The sequence below is a fragment of the Protopterus annectens genome, chromosome 15.part0 (genome assembly GCF_019279795.1).
Source record: "Protopterus annectens isolate FY-2018-M chromosome 15.part0, PAN1.0, whole genome shotgun sequence".
NCBI lineage: Eukaryota > Metazoa > Chordata > Ceratodontiformes > Protopteridae > Protopterus > Protopterus annectens.
The window spans coordinates 25,366,581-25,385,120 of record NC_056749.1 but is presented as its reverse complement, the minus strand read 5'-3'; the positions used below and the strand labels follow the sequence as shown (position 1 = coordinate 25,385,120).

Genomic DNA, 18,540 nt, shown 5'->3' with positions numbered 1-18,540 from the left:
ACAAGGGTATATTAGCTTATAGCTTCAGACACTGTCTACAAACTCCATTTCTACAAACTATACACAGCTATTTATATTATTAAAAGTGGCCAATGCCCTGAGCCATTGGTGACGACATTATATTCTATTTAGGAGTCTGAGCTTCAGTTAGTATTTCAAGTCTTTTTTTTATGAATTGTCTACGGAGTTCCTTCAGTAACAATTACTAGACATGTTCAACATGGAAACCATCTACTAACAAATCCTTGTCTGTTCCCCATAATTGCTTCATCTTCCTCTTCTCTAATATCTTGTGTCAGTTTATCTAAATTACTTCCTCTTGGTTCCTGCGCTTGTTTCTACCTTTTCGTTACGGATTTTGGAGTCTGAGCTTCAGTTAGTAAATGAGGAATTAAACCCGCACATAAGGCAGCTGTTTAATCTCAGCCTTACCACAGGATACGTGCCCAAGGAGTGGCATACGGCAACTGTGGTCCCACTCCACAAAGGTGGCGCCTCTACGGACCCTGGTAATTACCGCCCCATAAGCTTAACAAGTCTAGTCTGCAAAGCTATGGAGAGGATCATAATGGAGCTCATAAACAAAGATATAGGGGACTTGCAGACATTGGACCCGACCCAGTTTGGCTTTGTCAAGGGAAGATCATGCCTTTTGAACTTGGTCGACTTCTTCGAAATAGTCACCAAGGCCATTGATGAGGGAAAGGCAGTCCATACAGCCTACCTTGACCTTGCAAAGGCTTTCAACACAATACCCCACTCGGGTATTGTAGAAAAACTTACCAGCTTAAATGTAAACCCATATGTCACAAGATGGGTTGCAAACTGGCTTAAGGACAGAACCCACAGGGTTAGAGTTGCTGGCGCTGTGTCAGACTCCAAGCCGGTCACAAGTGGTGTCCCACAGGGCTCGGTCCTTGGCCCCTATTGTTTGGCATCTACTTCTCAGAAGTACAGGCCAACATGGGAGGACTTTGGCTGACAAAGTTTGCAGATGACTGCAAACTGGGCGCCATAGTGGAAAGTGCATCGGACACTGATATCCTTCAGAAGGGACTCACGGAAACAGATAGCTGGTGCCAGAGCCATGGCCTGAAGTTAAACGCCAAAAAATGTATAGTCATACCCTTCGGGAAAAACAAGGTAACCCCAAGCTACCATATAGGTGGCAATCCACTAAGCACAGAAGAGGTTATCAGGGACCTGGGGACCCAGGTTGACAGTGGCCTTTCTTTTGACACTCACATTGCTAAAGTGGTTAGAAAGACCTTCTACATTGCCCACCTGATCATGAAGGGATTCACATCCAGATCTAGTGAGGTCATTGTTCCCCTGTACTCTTCACTTATCAGACCAATGATCGAGTACAATGCCCCATTCGGGATGTATCTCACCCGACATCTGCAGCAATTGGAGAGACCCCAAAAGTTCCTCACCAAAAGGATAAAGGGACTCCAAAATCTGTCATATGCTGCCAGATTGAAGAAACTCCAGCTCTATTCAGTCGCATACCGCCTGCTCAGAGGTGACATGTGCCTGACATACAAGGCCATGTCCAACCCGGAATTAATGGACATGCTCCACCTCAAAAATCCAAATCCACCAAAACCACTAGAGCAAGCGACTTAAACCTTAGCACGGATATAAATAGGACGTGCTGGAGGGATAGATTTATCACTCAGAGACTCCCTATGCTGTGGAATAAAATCCCGGTCCATGTGAGGCAGAGCACCTCGCTGACTCTGTTCAAGAGAAATCTAGACCTGTGGATGGGAGATCGTAGGTTTACCCCGGGAATCATCTCTGGGTCACTGCTGGACAGAGGCACAACAAACTAATGGGCACAGTATTTTTTCATATAAGGGGTGGCGTAAGCCACAATAATTTGGGCTAGGCTTATAAATGCCTTAGGGCAGATAGCCTAGTATAAACCTATGAACCTATGAACCTATTTCTTTGCTACCAGTGTAACTGCTAATAGTGCATTTTGCCATGTTGACAAATCTGCATTTAACCAATATCCTAACATAAGATTTTCCATCTTTATGTCACATGTACTTCTTACTATTGTTGCTAAGGCTCCCCTTAGGGATCCCAGTGCTACACAACTCCAAAAATATGCTTCCAGTCTCCTGTCCTCTCTCTGACATCTCCAACAATACTTTGACTACATTGGAGACATCTCTGTTAATTTAGCTGGAGTATAAATATGTTTAGGCAGAGACTTCCATGTAGAAATATGGAACATACACAATCTTAAATCCTTACCTGGAAATATACATACCTCCCCCCATTGTTTATGAGTTTCTGTAATCTCTGAACACCCAGTCTAGTCTCTGCTTTCAGCTCCATGCATAACTAGGATAGTGGCCCCTTTGCTGTTTGCCTGGTCTTCCTTACTACCTTTACCCACTTAATTACTGGCATGGTGATTTCTCCTGTCTTTAGCCAGCTGGTATGCTAAATTTCAGATTTTAAAACGTAATGTTTTAGATGTTGCAGCAGTGTCACTTTTACCTTTTTTCTTTCCAGTCTAATATGTTCCCATCCTCAGTCATTTGCTCCCAATATCTTAAATTTGTTTTCTCCTAATGCCACTTCAGGGCTGTTACTCTACCTTACCTATCCTTTTCAACATTCCTATCGTAATATACACTTTATCCATTGCTTCCAACTCCCCTTCTTAAACTATTCCTTGAAATCCTTTCTCAGCTGCCCAGCAGAATGGGCACACCTCTGTCCTATGTGGCATCCCAGAGGTTCATAGCTTCATAGGAAGTTACCTGACTAGTGGCCCTAGAGACTTTACAAGCCTGGCCATGTTAATAGGTTCACAGGTTCATAGGAGGTTACTAGGCTAGCACCCCTAGAGCCTTTACAAGCCTGGCCATGTTAATAGGCTCGCAGGTTCATAGGAGGTTACTAGGCTAGTAGCCCTAGAGCCTTTACAAGCCTGGCCATGTTAATAGGTTCACAGGTTCATAGGAGGTTACTAGACCATCAGCCCTAGAGCCTTTACAAGCCTGGCCATGTTAATCCCAAGTAACCCCATTTGTTCTTTTTGGGTAGCTCGCAGAATGAATTTATGAACAAAGTGGATTTGTGATCAAAACCAGCTACCCCTGTCCATGAGGGGCATGGGTGCCACCCCAGGGACGAATTTGTTCTCCCATCCAGTTATCTAGGTTGAGTTTGAATAGGGTCAGTGAGGAGTTCCGTTTTATGTGAATAGGTAGTCTATTCCAGAGGAGTGGCAGTCTCTGGCAGACATAGCTGTCTCTCCAGCATGTTCTGTTAATGTCACAAGCTAGGTTGAGATCCCTATAGCGAGTGACTCTTGTGTCATTTGACTTCCAGATGTGCAGTATTTCTATTAGGGCAGGGTTGCAGATTGCCCTATAGGCCAGGCACAAATCACCTCTCAGTACTCAAAGAAGCCCTTTGTCTCCAACCAGACACATTTTGCCTTTAGCAAGTCATTCCATCTTGCCTCATAGCTTACGTCCTGACAATAAGAGTCCATCTGTAGCCTGAGTATTACTCCTAAGCCCCCTTTATGTTTTGGTACTGACAGCATTTCCAAAGCAGTTCTTGGGTGCTTACCCTGCCAGACAAAGTCTCTTATCCTATTATGCAGCTTTGTCAAGTCTGACTTACGGGGTTCTGTCCAAAAGACTTGTCCTGACATACGGGGTTCTGTACCACAGACTATCTAAGGTTTAGTCTAAATTAGTCTTCCACATCTATTGACTTCTTAGATGTTACTGTATTAAGAAATACTGAAGGCACCCTTGAGACTCAGCTCTACAGGAAATCCTGTTGGAGGAATAGTTTACTCCATTGGTCTAGCATGCATCCGTCACATATTTTTTCTAACATTCTTAATGGCCAATGTTTAAGAGCCTCTAGACTATGTACCAACAATGTGGCTTTTCAAGAGACTATATAAAATGGGTGAAGGCTTTAATGTTAGAGGGTACTCACAGACCTCAATAAGTAACTCCAGGGTGATTTCTTTATCGAATTGACACACTAGAGGTGCTCCCTATTTTTCTTCAAATAATCATACAACAAATAAAAGACACGTTGTTAACATGGGTTGCTCTCCCAGGATATTTTTTTAAATATTCTAATAATATACATTACTGTAATGTTATTGGAAAAAATTGGCCTGTTCTTTTAGCAGATGAAAATGTAAGAAGGGTGGTGGGAGATTATCCCTACTTTACATTCAGGAATAACATGCCACTTAAAAGGCTTTTATGTTATGGCCCAAGGTCTGTATTAACACACTCTCAGGGAAGGTTGGTACCCTTCCCTGTTATAATTGAAAGCGTGCTCTGCTGTTTCTCCAGATCCCTGTTTTACACACCCTGTCACCAGATGTGTTTTTACACCTAGATTTGTGGCAACATGTAGGAGTAGGAACTTAGTTTACCTTGCCACATGCTGTTCCTGTAATGGTTTTTATACTTTTTATACAACACGCCAGCTGAGGGGAAAGAATTCCTGGAAACATATACAATCAGGTTATATCTAATGCCCTAGCTAATCATGCCTTAACTTATCCAGGCCATAGTACCTTTTTGTTTAGGGTTCTGCAACTGATGCATCCCAGCAGAAGAAGAGGTGATTTTAACAACACTGCTGAATTGTGTGGACTAAAGTGGATTATCTCTATGAGGGCTTATGAACCTCCAGGCCTTAACAGAGACACTTCCCTTAAGCCTGCCTTATTAGGCAGAAGATGATGTAAGATGATTTTTGTTTTTAATTGGTTCAGCTTTAATAGTTTCTTACTGATTGGCTGAGTACTTTTTTAAAAACATGTGGTTTTTATTTTCATTTTGTACTTGGTCTGATGAAGTTGTATCCCCGCAAAAGCGCTAACCTTTTCCCAATAAACTATTTGCTGTTTTACATATCTTTTGGACATTTATTTGGCTGGACCATGACGGTTTGACTCACTTATACTTATTTCTGGAATTAATCTGCAGAAGTGGCTCTATGCAGCATGCTCTCTGTACAATAGCTCAATCATCATGCAGTATACGAAACGGAATGACTACATATATCTGTTCTTGTGCAACAACTTATGCATTACCTAATGCTTGACACAACAAAACTAACCTTTTCTATTAATATTAGTGGCTCAACTTACCTTTGATGCTGTGGGCCTAGCTTTGCCATCCTTCTGATAAGACATTAAACCAGAGTTGATGGTAGCTTTGGTGGATGTAAAAAAACACACACAGCATTTATCAAAGAGAGTTTCCCCACTGCCTTGGACAAATTCCCCTAGGCAGTATGAATGCCAGCTTGGGTCTCCCCAGATAAGAGTCCACTCATAAAATAACAGGCCACTGACCTAATGAAAGTTACCTGGTGTGAACAGAGGATGAACATATAAATGAATGAATGCATTTGACGTTTTATGCAACTCTCCAGCCATCACTCAATAAAGGAAAGAGAACCAGTGTATGACTGCATTCTACCTGCACATGTGCACAACACCTCACCACTCAGCACTCATATTTATCTTTTCCATCTTTTAACTGCAGAGGAACACTGTGTGCTCACTATGCTTTCTACTCATTACAAGGATGCTGGCTTTGTCTGTGCTGTTAAGAAAACCTAGCAGAAGTTTTCCATTCCCTCTTGAACATAGCATGTTGTGATAACTAACCACAGTGCTGCTGATGGACAGAAGGCAGTCCCTGGTACAAGTACGGGTTAGTTAGCCAATAGGACTGGTTAGTTAGTCATCGGTGTACACAACAAGAAGTAAAGAGAGAGACTGGTTCACAACTAAAAATGTTTCCTGTGTTCACACTTTAAACATATATTATGTTATCCGCAGTAAAAACCACACGGTGCTGGCAAGAGTTACCTCCAACAACAATAAAATGAACAGTAAAAAACAAAGCAGGAGGTAGCAGCCATGGCTATGTAGAATAACAGCTTTATTAGTAAAAGAGGTGAGCGCTTTCGTGGCACCACCACTTCATCAGACAATGAAAGAAGAGTAAAGCACAGCATTTATACCAAGCTTATCATTGCCATCAACTGCCCAATTAATCCTTAAAGCCATATACTTAGTATAAAAAGTTTTATATATTTAAATAGAGATTTAAAGAAACATTAGGTAGTACCCCCTCCCCCCTCAACCTTTTATACTTTTTTATATATTTTTACACTTTTATATATATTTATACTTTTATATTGTATGTATTAAGTTGCATGATGTAATATGCTGTTTCTATTGTTGAGCTGTTTTTAATTTTAAGCTTTTAAAATTTTCACACTAGATATAAAACTTTTTATACTAAGTATATGGCTTTAAGGATTAATCGGGCAGTTGATGGCAATGATAAGCTTGGTATAAATGCTGTGCTTTACTCTTCTTTGATTGTCTGATGAAGTGGCTGGTGCCACGAAAGCGCTCACCTCTTTTACTAATAAAGCTGTTATTCTACATAGCCGTGGCTGCTACCTCCTGCTTTGTTTTTTACTGTTCATATATTATGTTATGAACTGTTATCACTGTAAACAGCATCTCCCAGCTCCCCAGCTTACTGTCGGTCTACATAATCTTCAAATGATGTAATCAAACAAGGACACACACAAAGAAAATAAAATGTAGATGCAATGGGTAAAGCAATCCTTACTTTTTACGACACTTTAAAAGTAGAATGATGATGAAGATGAAGAGCAAGATGACAACTACTGAGATGATCACCACGAGGACTATGTGATCGGTTTCTGTAAAAACATAAGGACATCTTTAGGCATTACAGACAAAAGTGCAGTAATGACTAACAAAATTGCAAAATCAGTATTTCAAGTTGCTCCAACAAACTTAACAGTTACTGTAGCATACAGATACACATTCAAAGACCAATATTTTTGTTCTTGCAAAATGCAGTTTCAGGCAGAGGAACAGATCAAAAACTGACACTTAACATTGTTCTTTCTGGTAGTTGCAGAACCTCAAGCAGACACAACAATCACACTTAATAGGAAAAATGGATACAAAATCTGTGGTAGGTTTTTCCCTAGATAGCAGGCTAAATATGATATTTTAAATGGTGGTGGGGAGTGTACAAGGGTGAATGGCAGCAACTGATTTAACTAAGAAGGTCCACTACAGAGTCAAAGGGTAAACTGTAGAGATGCACAAATAACACATATACGCTCAGGAAAACTTCTGACCTGGAAGGGTACATTTTGCAGTGGGTGACTTCAGATTTTCTCTTTTGCCACTCCTAGCTCAGTTACATTTTGATCTCTCACTCTATAAGAGCACAGGATGAGTAATAAGCACCCACTGCAGATGGCCCTCTCACAGAGCAAGTCATGTGGACAGTATATGTGCAGATGGCCCTCTCACAGTGCAAGACATATGGACAGTATATGTGCAGATGGCCCTCTCACAGAGCAAGTCATGTGGACAGTATATGTGCAGATGGCGCTCACACAGAGCAAGTCATATGGACAGTATATGTGCAGATGGCCCTCTCACAGAGCAAGTCATATGGACAGTATATGTGCAGATGGCCCTCTCACAGAGCAAGTCAGATGGACAGTATATGTGCAAATGGCCCTCTCACAGAGCAAATCATGTGGACAGTATATGTGCAGATGGCCCTCTCACAGTGCAAGTCATATGGACAGTATATGTGCAGATGGCCCTCTCACAGAGCAAGTCATGTGGACAGTATATGTGCAGATGGCCCTCTCACAGAGCAAGTCATGTGGACAGTATATGTGCAGATGGCCCTCTCACAGAGCAAGTCATGTGGACAGTATATGTGCAGATGGCCCTCTCACAGTGCAAGTCATATGGACAGTATATGTGCAGAAAGCCCTCTCACAGAGCAAGTCACATGGACAGTATATGTACAGATGGCCCTCTCACAGTGCAAGACATATGGACAGTATATGTGCAGATGGCCCTCTCATAGAGCAAGTCATGTGGACAGTATATGTGCAGATGGCGCTCACACAGAGCAAGTCATATGGACAGTATATGTGCAGATGGCCCTCTCACAGAGCAAGTCATATGGACAGTATATGTGCAAATGACCCTCTCACAGAGCAAATCATGTGGACAGTATATGTGCAGATGGCCCTCTCACAGTGCAAGTCATATGGACAGTATATGTGCAAATGGCCCTCTTACAGAGCAAATCATGTGGACAGTATATGTGCAGATGGCCCTCTCACAGCGCAAGTCATATGGACAGTATATGTGCAGATGGCCCTCTCACAGAGCAAGTCATATGGACAGTATATGTGCAGATGGCCCTCTCACTGAGCAAGTCATATGGACAGTATATGTACAGATGGCCCTCTCACAGAGCAAGTCATATGGACAGTATATGTGCAGATGGCCCTCTCACAGAGCAAGTCATATGGACAGTATATGTGCAGATGGCCCTCTCACAGAGCAAGTCATATGGACAGTATATGTGCAGATGGCCCTCTCACAGAGCAAGTCATATGGACAGTATATGTGTAGATGGGCCTCTCACAGAGCAAGTCGTATGGACAGTATGTGTCTATGGTATCTCACTTCAGAGCATTACTTTAGGGCTTTCAGCTGTGGGTGATGGCTCAGGAAAATCACAAACAGTGACGTTAGCAGTGCCACTGCTTCAGCAGATAGCATACATGTTATTAATGCTTTAAGATTAGAAGGATGGGGGTTCTAAACCCCCCTTCAACTGCTTGGATTCATTTTCCATAACTAAGATTGCACTGAAGCATGAGGTGGGTGCTGCACTCCTCAGCGTGCCTCTCAGATGAGACATTAAACCAAGGTCCCATGACTCAGTTGGTGGTAGGTCTATTGCATGTTAAAACATTTCATGGCAGTTATGGAGAAGAGTAGGGGTTGCTTATTTACGTTTTTCATTATTTATTGTTTTTTCCATTATTTACATATTCATAATGTACATTTCATCATTTCTTTTCATTTTTTAAAGGTTTTTTTTGGTCCTCCTTTGGACATCATTACACCTGCTCAGCCCCCAGTGCCACACAGCCATTTTGGGTCTACCACCTTTTCCCCCCATAGTTTTACTCTGACATTGCTGGGGCCAGGTGTGTATCCTAAGGGTGTTGTGGGAACTCGGTCCTTTCCACTTCCATCCTTTTGTTTGTTATTTTCCCTACCTATTCTCTGTGCCCCCTCCTATGCTCATCAGTCTTGTTTGAGGGCACCTCCCCTCAGTGAAACACACCTCCCCTAAGGGAGCATCACTAATGAACAGCCTGCACACCCATCCATCTCTAATGCTCATTTTTATAAACCTTCATATATAATACACATATAAAAAATCCATTTTCATAATTTCAAGAAAAATAAATCAAATTTTCCACGCCAATATCGACTATTTTTCATTCTTTACCTGTCCTACCATCCTTTCTTCCACATTTTATTTCATCTAGCTTGTCTTTATCATCTCTTTTTTATCATACAATAATCCATTCCAAGCCTTTTTTATAATATCCAGATTGCTGCAAACAATATTCCACCCTATTTACATTTCACACCTACTTTCTCATATTTCGATATATTATATTCATTGTTATATTTTTAAACCTTTCCCATTTATATATCTTTTAAAACATCTCCAAAACTGTTTAATTTTTTACATTCTAAAAAGCAATATTTTGGTGTTTCTTCCTTTTTACACTATCGCATTTTCTTTCTTCCATTACCTTATATTTCTTAATACTTTTAACTCACAGCATATCCAAAAAAATCTGGATATGAAATCTCCTGCTTTATAAAAATCCTCAGAGCTTTTCTTTCTATTCTTTACTGCATTTTAAACATTGTTTTAATTCCTTCCATGGATATACCTCACATCATTTCTACATAATACTGTTATAACACACTCTTCTGTTTATCTCTATCTCATTAACTTTCATCTTCCATAATTTTATTTTCATATTCTTTTCTTTCCATCTTTCCTTATTTACCACATCTTTTCTCTCCTTCATATTTCCATACTTCATACCCTACAAAGAACATTCCCCCAGCATTTACAACTCTCACTGTTTCACCTTCTGTATTACCACAAAAAATGCACAGATGCAAAGTACACAATGAGACTGGTTAGACTGAACGCTCCTTCTCCATATTATTGGACACTGTCCCTCTTTTTACTGGATTCAGTCTTCATCCCCAATAAAATGAAAAAATATTTCTAACATCTCTTTCTCCATTTTAAGTAGAAACATGTACTCCCCCCTAAAGTTTCCTTCTTACCCAACATTTGATTGAAGCTGTGTTCATCGAACAACATTTAATCATTCAGAATCCATGGAACATTCTCTACAGAACAATGACTGCAGGAACATTAAATAGAACGGCACCGTGGCATAATCAAGTAATGAAATAAGTGCGGGAACAAATTAATAAATAAATAAAGGTAGTTGTATAGACATAAACAAAAGGACAACCCTAGATAATCGCAGGATAGAGGCAGATAAAAAAACTAAATACTTGTTAGGCACTGATGATTATTTCAATGAATAAAATACAAAACAAAACAAAAAAAAAAAGGAAAAATATCTTTTTTCAGACCCAAAATTCTGAAACTACTTCCTTGTACTTGCATCTCTAACTACTATGCCAATAAGCAGCTTGGCAGGAGTGACTGCAACAATCTCTCTTAACCTACATGAACATAAGCTCTCTACCACCCCTTTGTTGTTTTTAATAATTCGTTTGAGGTGTTCCAGTAGTCACTGTTCTGAATTGTCACTAAACAGGATGTTCAATGGATTCCGCATTACTAAATGCTATTCGGAGAACCATGCTTCAAACAACAGTTAGGAAGCCAGTTTTCCAAATATGTACATATTTAAGATAATTCGAAAGAACAACCACCAGGTACCAAAAAAAACAGTAAGTCAATCCAAGGCACCACAGGACCAAGAATAAGCTGGAATTCTTTTGAAAACAATTTAATATAAGCACAAAAGCACATAAACGCACACATTAAAACCAGCGTTTTCATTTGAATCACTTCATCAGATGTGGGTCAGAGAACAATTAATGCCTTTTATAATCCTCTAAGAGGTGAATTATCCAATTAAAAACCATCCAATTTAAAACATCATTAATTCTCATGAATATTCATGTTAAAACCATACATACAGGAAAAAACACTACAAATCATGAAAAACTTTGTACAGAATGTTCATAAATATTAAAAAACATGATATACATTTTACAAACTTAAAAAATACATCACGTGAACTTGTAAAACCCATAAAATGCTTAAATATCTTAAATAACTTAAATAAAACCATTTGTGTTAAAATGAAAGTAAAATGATTTTAGCACACTCTAGTGGTGAAAGTGAAAATTACATGTAAATGTGAAAGGAAAGAAAAAGCGCCAAATACACATGAGCAGCTAGTACCTTATTTTATAATCTTATAATTTAGCTGCCCTTAGTTTCAACAAGGTACAAGAGAGAGATTCTCATTTAAACCTGGAGGGGATGTAGCTTGAAGTGTTATTTGCCACCTGAGCTCTTTATATTCTATTTTCTCTTCCCATTGTCCCCCTCTAACATCTTTTTTGACCCCTTCCAACACAAAAAAGGAATAATATAGCAATAACCCACGCCTGGGTGTGGGTAATGCTAAATTTACCCACGGTTGCCAAACAAAGCCAACCGTGGGTAAATTTAGCATTACCCACACCCAGAAGTGGGTTATTGCTATTATACCATGACATTATTTAAGAAAAGAAACTATTACTTTTCTTAAATAATGGCATAGTATAATGCCTGTTTACTGCCCTTCCGCAGATGTCTGGCATCCGCAGCAGTTCTGATGTACTGCGCACCTGCGCAGTACATCAGAGCTGTGGGCAAAAGCAACGGAGAAAGCAAGATCTCTGTTGCTTTTTTTTAGTGTCTCGCTATGTTAAATGAGTTTAAGATAGCGAGACAGTTTTAAAATAAGCAACGGACATCTCCGTTGCTTATTTTAAAACTATCTCGCTATGTTAAACTCATTTAACATAGCGAGACTCTAAAAAAAGCAACGGAGATCTTGCTTTCTCCGTTGCTTTTTTTTAAAACACTGTCTCGCTATGTTAAATGGGTTTAACATAGCGAGACAGCTTTAAAATAAGCAACAGAGATCTCCGTTGCTTATTTTAAAACTGTCTCGCTATGTTAAACTCATTTAACATAGCGAGACTCTAAAAAAAGCAACGGAGATCTTGCTTTCTCCGTTGCTTTTTAAAACTAATCTCGCTATGTTAAATGGGTTTAACATGGCGAGACAGCTTTAAAATAAGCAACGGAGATCTCCGTTGCTTATTTTAAAGCTGTCTCGCTATGTTAAACCCATTTAACATAGCGAGACAGTGTTTTAAAAAAACGAGTTATACTAATGGAAAAAAGTCCGGGCGACCGGACCTTTTTCCATTAGTATAACTCGATTTATAACGGGCACGCTGGCCAATCAGCGTGCACGTTTTGGGGGGGTCATGGTATAATTAGCATTAACACATATTAAAGAATGTTTAAAAAGGGCATTTGTTTCCTTCCTGTTTTGCATATCATATAGGTGTTCGTATATCCTCCTTTTTAGCTTACGTTCAGTTTTGCCCACGTAAAAGGAATGACATACCTCACACAGAGCTAAATAAATAAGGCCATTTGAGTCACAGTTAAAATATCCTTTACTGCTTAAAACCACATTTCTACTGCTTAAATGACTTCTTCCTTATTCATTATAAGCCAACATTGTGAACACCGCCCACATTTGTAGGTACTTTCTTCCTTCCATCTGCTTCCGTTTTTGTCATTTTCTAAGGCATTTTTCACACTTTGTGAGTTTTTATATACAAATTTCAGTTCAGTGTTGGTTATTTGTTCCAAATCAGTGAGATTTTTGAATTTCTTCCACTCATCACTGATAATTCTCCTTACTAATCCACTGCTAGCGTTGTATTCTAGCACCACTGCTTTACTAAATTGGTTCTGCTGTGAGGAGTCAGTACTATGGTTCTCAACTGAGGGCTGACCAAGGATAGGTTTATATTTGTCATTTCTACCTTCCTGTACTTGTTTTGTAATTTCTTCAAGGAAATCATTTGGATAACCCCTTGCTAAGAACAATCCCTTGAGAAAAATGCACTCATTCACAAAATGATTAGTATCAGAGGTCATACGGCTTGTCCTTACATACTGCCCTTTGACAATGTTTCTCTTATAATGAGAAGGGTGAGCACTATCGTAGTGCAAATATGAGTTAGTAAAGGTGTTTTTTCTATAAGATTTAAACAGGGTAATTGCAACACGAATTATGTGATATACATGGTGAAGTGCAGTGCATGTCCTGAATACTATATAGGAAAGACGTTTTAATAAGCATATATACGATCACCTATACAGTATTAAAAAGAAGGATTCCAACAATGCATTGTACAGACATATAGAAAAGTATAGAGAAACACATAAATTTAGATTTGTGATTTTAGAACACATAAAACATAATCCCAAGGGAGGGAATCGGAAGGCAACCCTGGGATTTAAGGAAGTATGGTGGCAACTATTCACAGATGCTTCAACTCCACCAGGCATGAACGATTATATATCAATTAAACCTATATTAAATATAAGACAATAGTGAGAAGTCTAAGACATGTAGATGAGAAATATGGAGCAGTCACAGTATTAAAATGTCAGTATACATTGTAAGTAAGGAAGTTAGTATCAACTTTTAGTTGAGACAGAAGTTGGTACATAATTTAGAAAGAATTGTTATATGAATTGTCAATATATGTTATGTTTTGAATACAGAGATGAAATATTTTCAAGTGTATTTTAATAAGTATGCATACGTATATACTTTGAAATATGTATATATTTATATTTATATGTATATTTTATAGTTTTTAAACATAAGGAATTAGTGTAGTATACATGTACATTTTTTATTAATTCTTATTAGTTGATATGACAACTTTTAATGATTATACTAGCATTAATATGTGTATTAAAAAGGTTTATTTAGTGATATCACTTTAAGGGCGGACCACTAATGAAAATTTTTGGTGCCTAAAAATTTATTTAAATGTATGTCATTGATTGTAACATTGTTCTGAAGAAGCCCACATACGGTGGGTGAAAGCGCTAAACCACATCTTGTAATGAGTGGATTATTGTTCGTACTACAATAAAAAGATTGATTTTACAGGTTTTTGGTACAGCGTTCCCTCTGTGGCTGTAACGTTGCATTAATGGTGTGATTAGAGGTACTGGTTGTGTTCAAAGTATAATAAAAAGAAAATAAAAGGCTGCTAATAAAGTAGACAGGTAAATTTCCTCTCACTGGAGGATTTTAAATTTTCTGAATTTTTTTTTCAAAAACATTTTGTGCTTAGGGTCCGTTTTTTGAGGAAGATCAATGAGATCCTGTTCTCCCTCATACTGTTTTTGGTAATCCCATTTGGGGGGCTTCAAGCAAGTCGTGGAGAGAACCAGCCATTCCACCAGATTTGAAGAGCCTATAAGGGGAACTACTCCACAACAGCTATCAGACATACATATTTTTCCCTAGTATGATATACTCCACTCATTTGCTTAGTTTCACCAAACCTTTTGAGTTTTGCATTGCTTAACTCTAACTTACCTTTCTTTAATAATTCCTCCAATCAGACTTCTACTTCATTTGTCCATAGCTTGTTTTTATCCACAGTCAGTAAATCATCTACATATGACAGATAAATTGGTATTATAACTCCTTTTCCCATCTCTTATTTTGCTTCCTTCATTTTATACAAACATGTTTGAATTATTATATTCATTAGGAGTACAGACAGACACATACTTAATGGACATCCTTGTTTAACTCTTCTCTTAACTTTTATCCTTTTTTCTATCCATATGTTTACCATAACATTCCACTCACGACATTTCATAGCATACTTTCGGACATTCAAAATTTTTTGTCTTATCCTATGTCTCTAGAATCTTTTATTTTTCTTCATGACTAACCTGCTCTGATACCTCTGCCACATCACATCACTAGCCTTACTTCCTTATTTTCTTTCAAAATCATATCTGCTACTTCTTTTACTGTTAATATTTCCTTCAATTGCTAAAAAAATTCTCCTATAAATTCATCCAAAACCTTTTGCATTCTATTCTGTATTACTTTCTAAAGATTTTATAATCTGTATTTCCCACTGTTATTGATCTCAAAATTTTTATTTATTTTATTTTATTTTCTTGCCATACAAACTTAATTACGCCACTAAAAATTTCACCTCTTTAGAATATATATAACGTAATCCATTTATTTCTAGTGCTGATTTTTCCTTTCCTTTCTTATTTTATTATTCCGCATGTTTCTCTCACAGTAACCTTCTTTTCTAGAAAATTCTTAACATACTGAGATATTTTTCACAATCCGTATATCTTCTTGTACTACTTTCTTTCCATACGTTCCACCACAAACGTTTCCACAATTGCCATTATTTCTTTCTAATATTTCTTTTTTTTTTCTAATATTTCTAATATATCTTTTTTCAAATACTGCATTCAGGTTTCCTTCCATTATTTTGCCTCTTTTCCCAAAATGGTGAAACTTCCTTTTTTTCCTGTTAAAAAGTTGTCTAAACAAGATATTTTTTATTTTTTTTCTCTTTTTCATACAACTCTCTATTTTTAATTCTCTCATCACATTGTTCTGATTCTTTTTCATACCTTTTTATGATGTCATTATATACTATGTTATTACTTTGCTTCACTGTTTTTTTTTCTACAGTCAAAAAACATTTCCTTGCATTTTCATTTGTAAGCACTCCACCAGTCTGTCAGGTTTTCATAATGTACCCTCATCTCAGCTGCTTTAGTAATCTCACCAGTCAATTGTTTTATTCCATTTTCTTCTTTTACTTCATCGGTGTCATCTGTTCTAGCTCATACCACCGTATGATCAGAAAACCTTGCCATTTACTCCACAGCTATGATTTCTTTCATATATTTTGAATATACCACATAATACATTTCATTTCTGAAAATCACCCTTTTTATATCTTCATTGTCTATTTCAACAGCCCATATTTTATAATTTCTCTTATTACTTTAATACCTTGCCCCCCCTTTCTCAAATTGCAGTTACAATCTCCCATCATAATAACAGTCAGTGGCACAACAGGTTGCACACTCGCCTTTGGTGCAGAAGGCTGTGAGTTCTATTCCCACACTAAGTAGATCGATAACTAACACTGCAGTGCAGCAAAAGGAGGATGCTGCACTCCTGAGTGTGTCATCCTTCAAATGAGATATTAAACTGAGGTGCCATCTGTTTGAGTGGGTTGTAGTTCATGTGGAGCTACCACCACCTACTGAAAAGTGTAGAGGTCCTTTATGCACAAAAAAAGACTTATTTACAAATATTTATAAATGTATAAATATACAAATATATTTACACATATTTATAACTTCATTTACAAGCTTGGTAAATTTTCATCCCTATTAGACCCCCACTCCTTCTTCCATAACCACCATCTGATTTTACTGTTGCTAAAATCCATTTACCATTAAACGTAACTTCATTTATTCTGTCATTCCATATAACATAAAATAACTTCTCTACTATTTTAAGATATTCTTTACTTCTGTTCTTATAATATCCATATTTAATTATATCCGTGTTTATTTTATCCACTTATTTTACATCTTCAAACAAATAAATCTTCTTTACATAGCTTCTCCCAAAACTTTTTACTCGTACATATTAAAAACTCATGTTCTGTTGCTTCTTCTTGACAATGTAAACACATTCTATCACTTTTCTTTTTATATGGCATATTTCCTTTTACTGGCACTTTATCTATTACCAGTCTCCGCAAACAATCTTGACATTCTGCTTTCTGATTTCACTATTTGATTCTTATTTTTATAGTTTTAATTTTTCATCTGTTAGATTTTCCTAGGTTTTACATACTGTTTTATCATTATATTCTATTAATTTCTATGTGTCACACACAATTTTTCTTAGTAATATTTTATTTTTCATTAATACCCTCTTTTCTCTTTTATTATTTTTTACTATAACCCCAAATGTATCACACGTCTACAATTTTACTGCTAATCGCTCATCTTTTTCATTTATCCACTTTAACACATTGCATAAATTTAATGAAGCAGCATATACCGCTGGGTCCTCTATATTTACATACAAAACTTTTCTTTTTAGTGGGTTTAATCTGAAATAATTCATTTTCAAATACTTTTGACAACATAAATGTACTTGCTAAGCATGCCATTTACAGCAGTACTGAATTTATCTAATAAGCCTTCTTTCTGAATGATAATTTATATATTCTCCAGAAAAGACAGGTGTGTTTTACTTCTTCTATTACTTTTCCCATTGACTTCTACTAACATCTTTATTTCCAAATGTTATACCTAACACAGACATTGTATTCATTGTAAATATATACCAATATCTTCACATCACCTAAACCTTTACTTTCCTCTTTATTTAAGGCCACCTCTATTACCACTAGACACTGATTTGTGCAAATTATTACTTCTTTATCCAAATTTTTTTTTTTTTTTTTTGCAATTATTATAATGTCATCTCCACATGTTAACAGAACTGGAATTCTTAACACTTCAGGAGTTATATACCTAGCTGCTTTATTCTGTAATTTATTTAACATACTATCACATTCATAACTAATGCAAAGAATATACAATGCACTGGATATCCCTGCCCTACACAACTCTTCATATGTACCTCTTGAGTTAACAGCCATTTACAAATAGTTTTATGTTACTGATACTATACGCTGACATACATAACTTCCTAACTTTCTCACTTATATAATACATGTTCATGACTACCCATAAGATTTCATGTCCATTTATAGCAAATACTTTATTAAGGGCTCCTATCATGATTTTTGCTTTTTCTTTTCTATTCATAATATCATCCACAATTTCTCTTATTAATAATTCTTGACAATCCTTACATTTTATACTATATATACTATCTTCCATAGCATTTTCCATTTTAGTTTCAAATCTCATTTGCATTACTTTCATAAAGATCTTATAATCATTATTATTCAATACTATCAGTCTCTACTTTTTGTCTTCTATCTTTCTTCTTCCATGTGAACTTAAGTATTCCACTACATAATTCTTTATATATAAAATCCTCATTTAATCATTCATTCAAAATTTTTAAAAATATTTTTTGTCAATCCCTTAAGATTTTATACATCTTATACCCTACTCCATCTGGTCCTGCAGCCAGATCTATATTTACTTGTCCTAATACTTCATCTAGCTTATTTAAAGAAATCTTTAACTCTTTATTCCCCTTTTCTGCTAACTGTTTTACTTTCCATGTTTTCTCGCTCCCTTCTTTTTCTCTTTAAACATTTCCTGTACAATTTGTACAACATTAATCATGATCATTTCCCAAGTTTATGTCTATTTCTCCTTTTACATTTTTATTTCTCTCATTACACTAACATGT

At 37.1% G+C, this 18,540-nt stretch overlaps 1 protein-coding gene across 1 annotated transcript in view; it reads right to left on the bottom strand.

Annotated features, from left to right (window-relative positions):
* Positions 1-18,540, bottom strand: part of LOC122790010 (interleukin-12 receptor subunit beta-2-like) — a 1,182,445-nt gene that overhangs the window by 47,404 nt on the left and 1,116,501 nt on the right. The window contains exon 11 of the mRNA XM_044057546.1: positions 6,669-6,762. Coding sequence (XP_043913481.1) covers positions 6,669-6,762 — 94 coding nt within the window. The remainder of the gene's footprint in view (positions 1-6,668; positions 6,763-18,540) is intronic.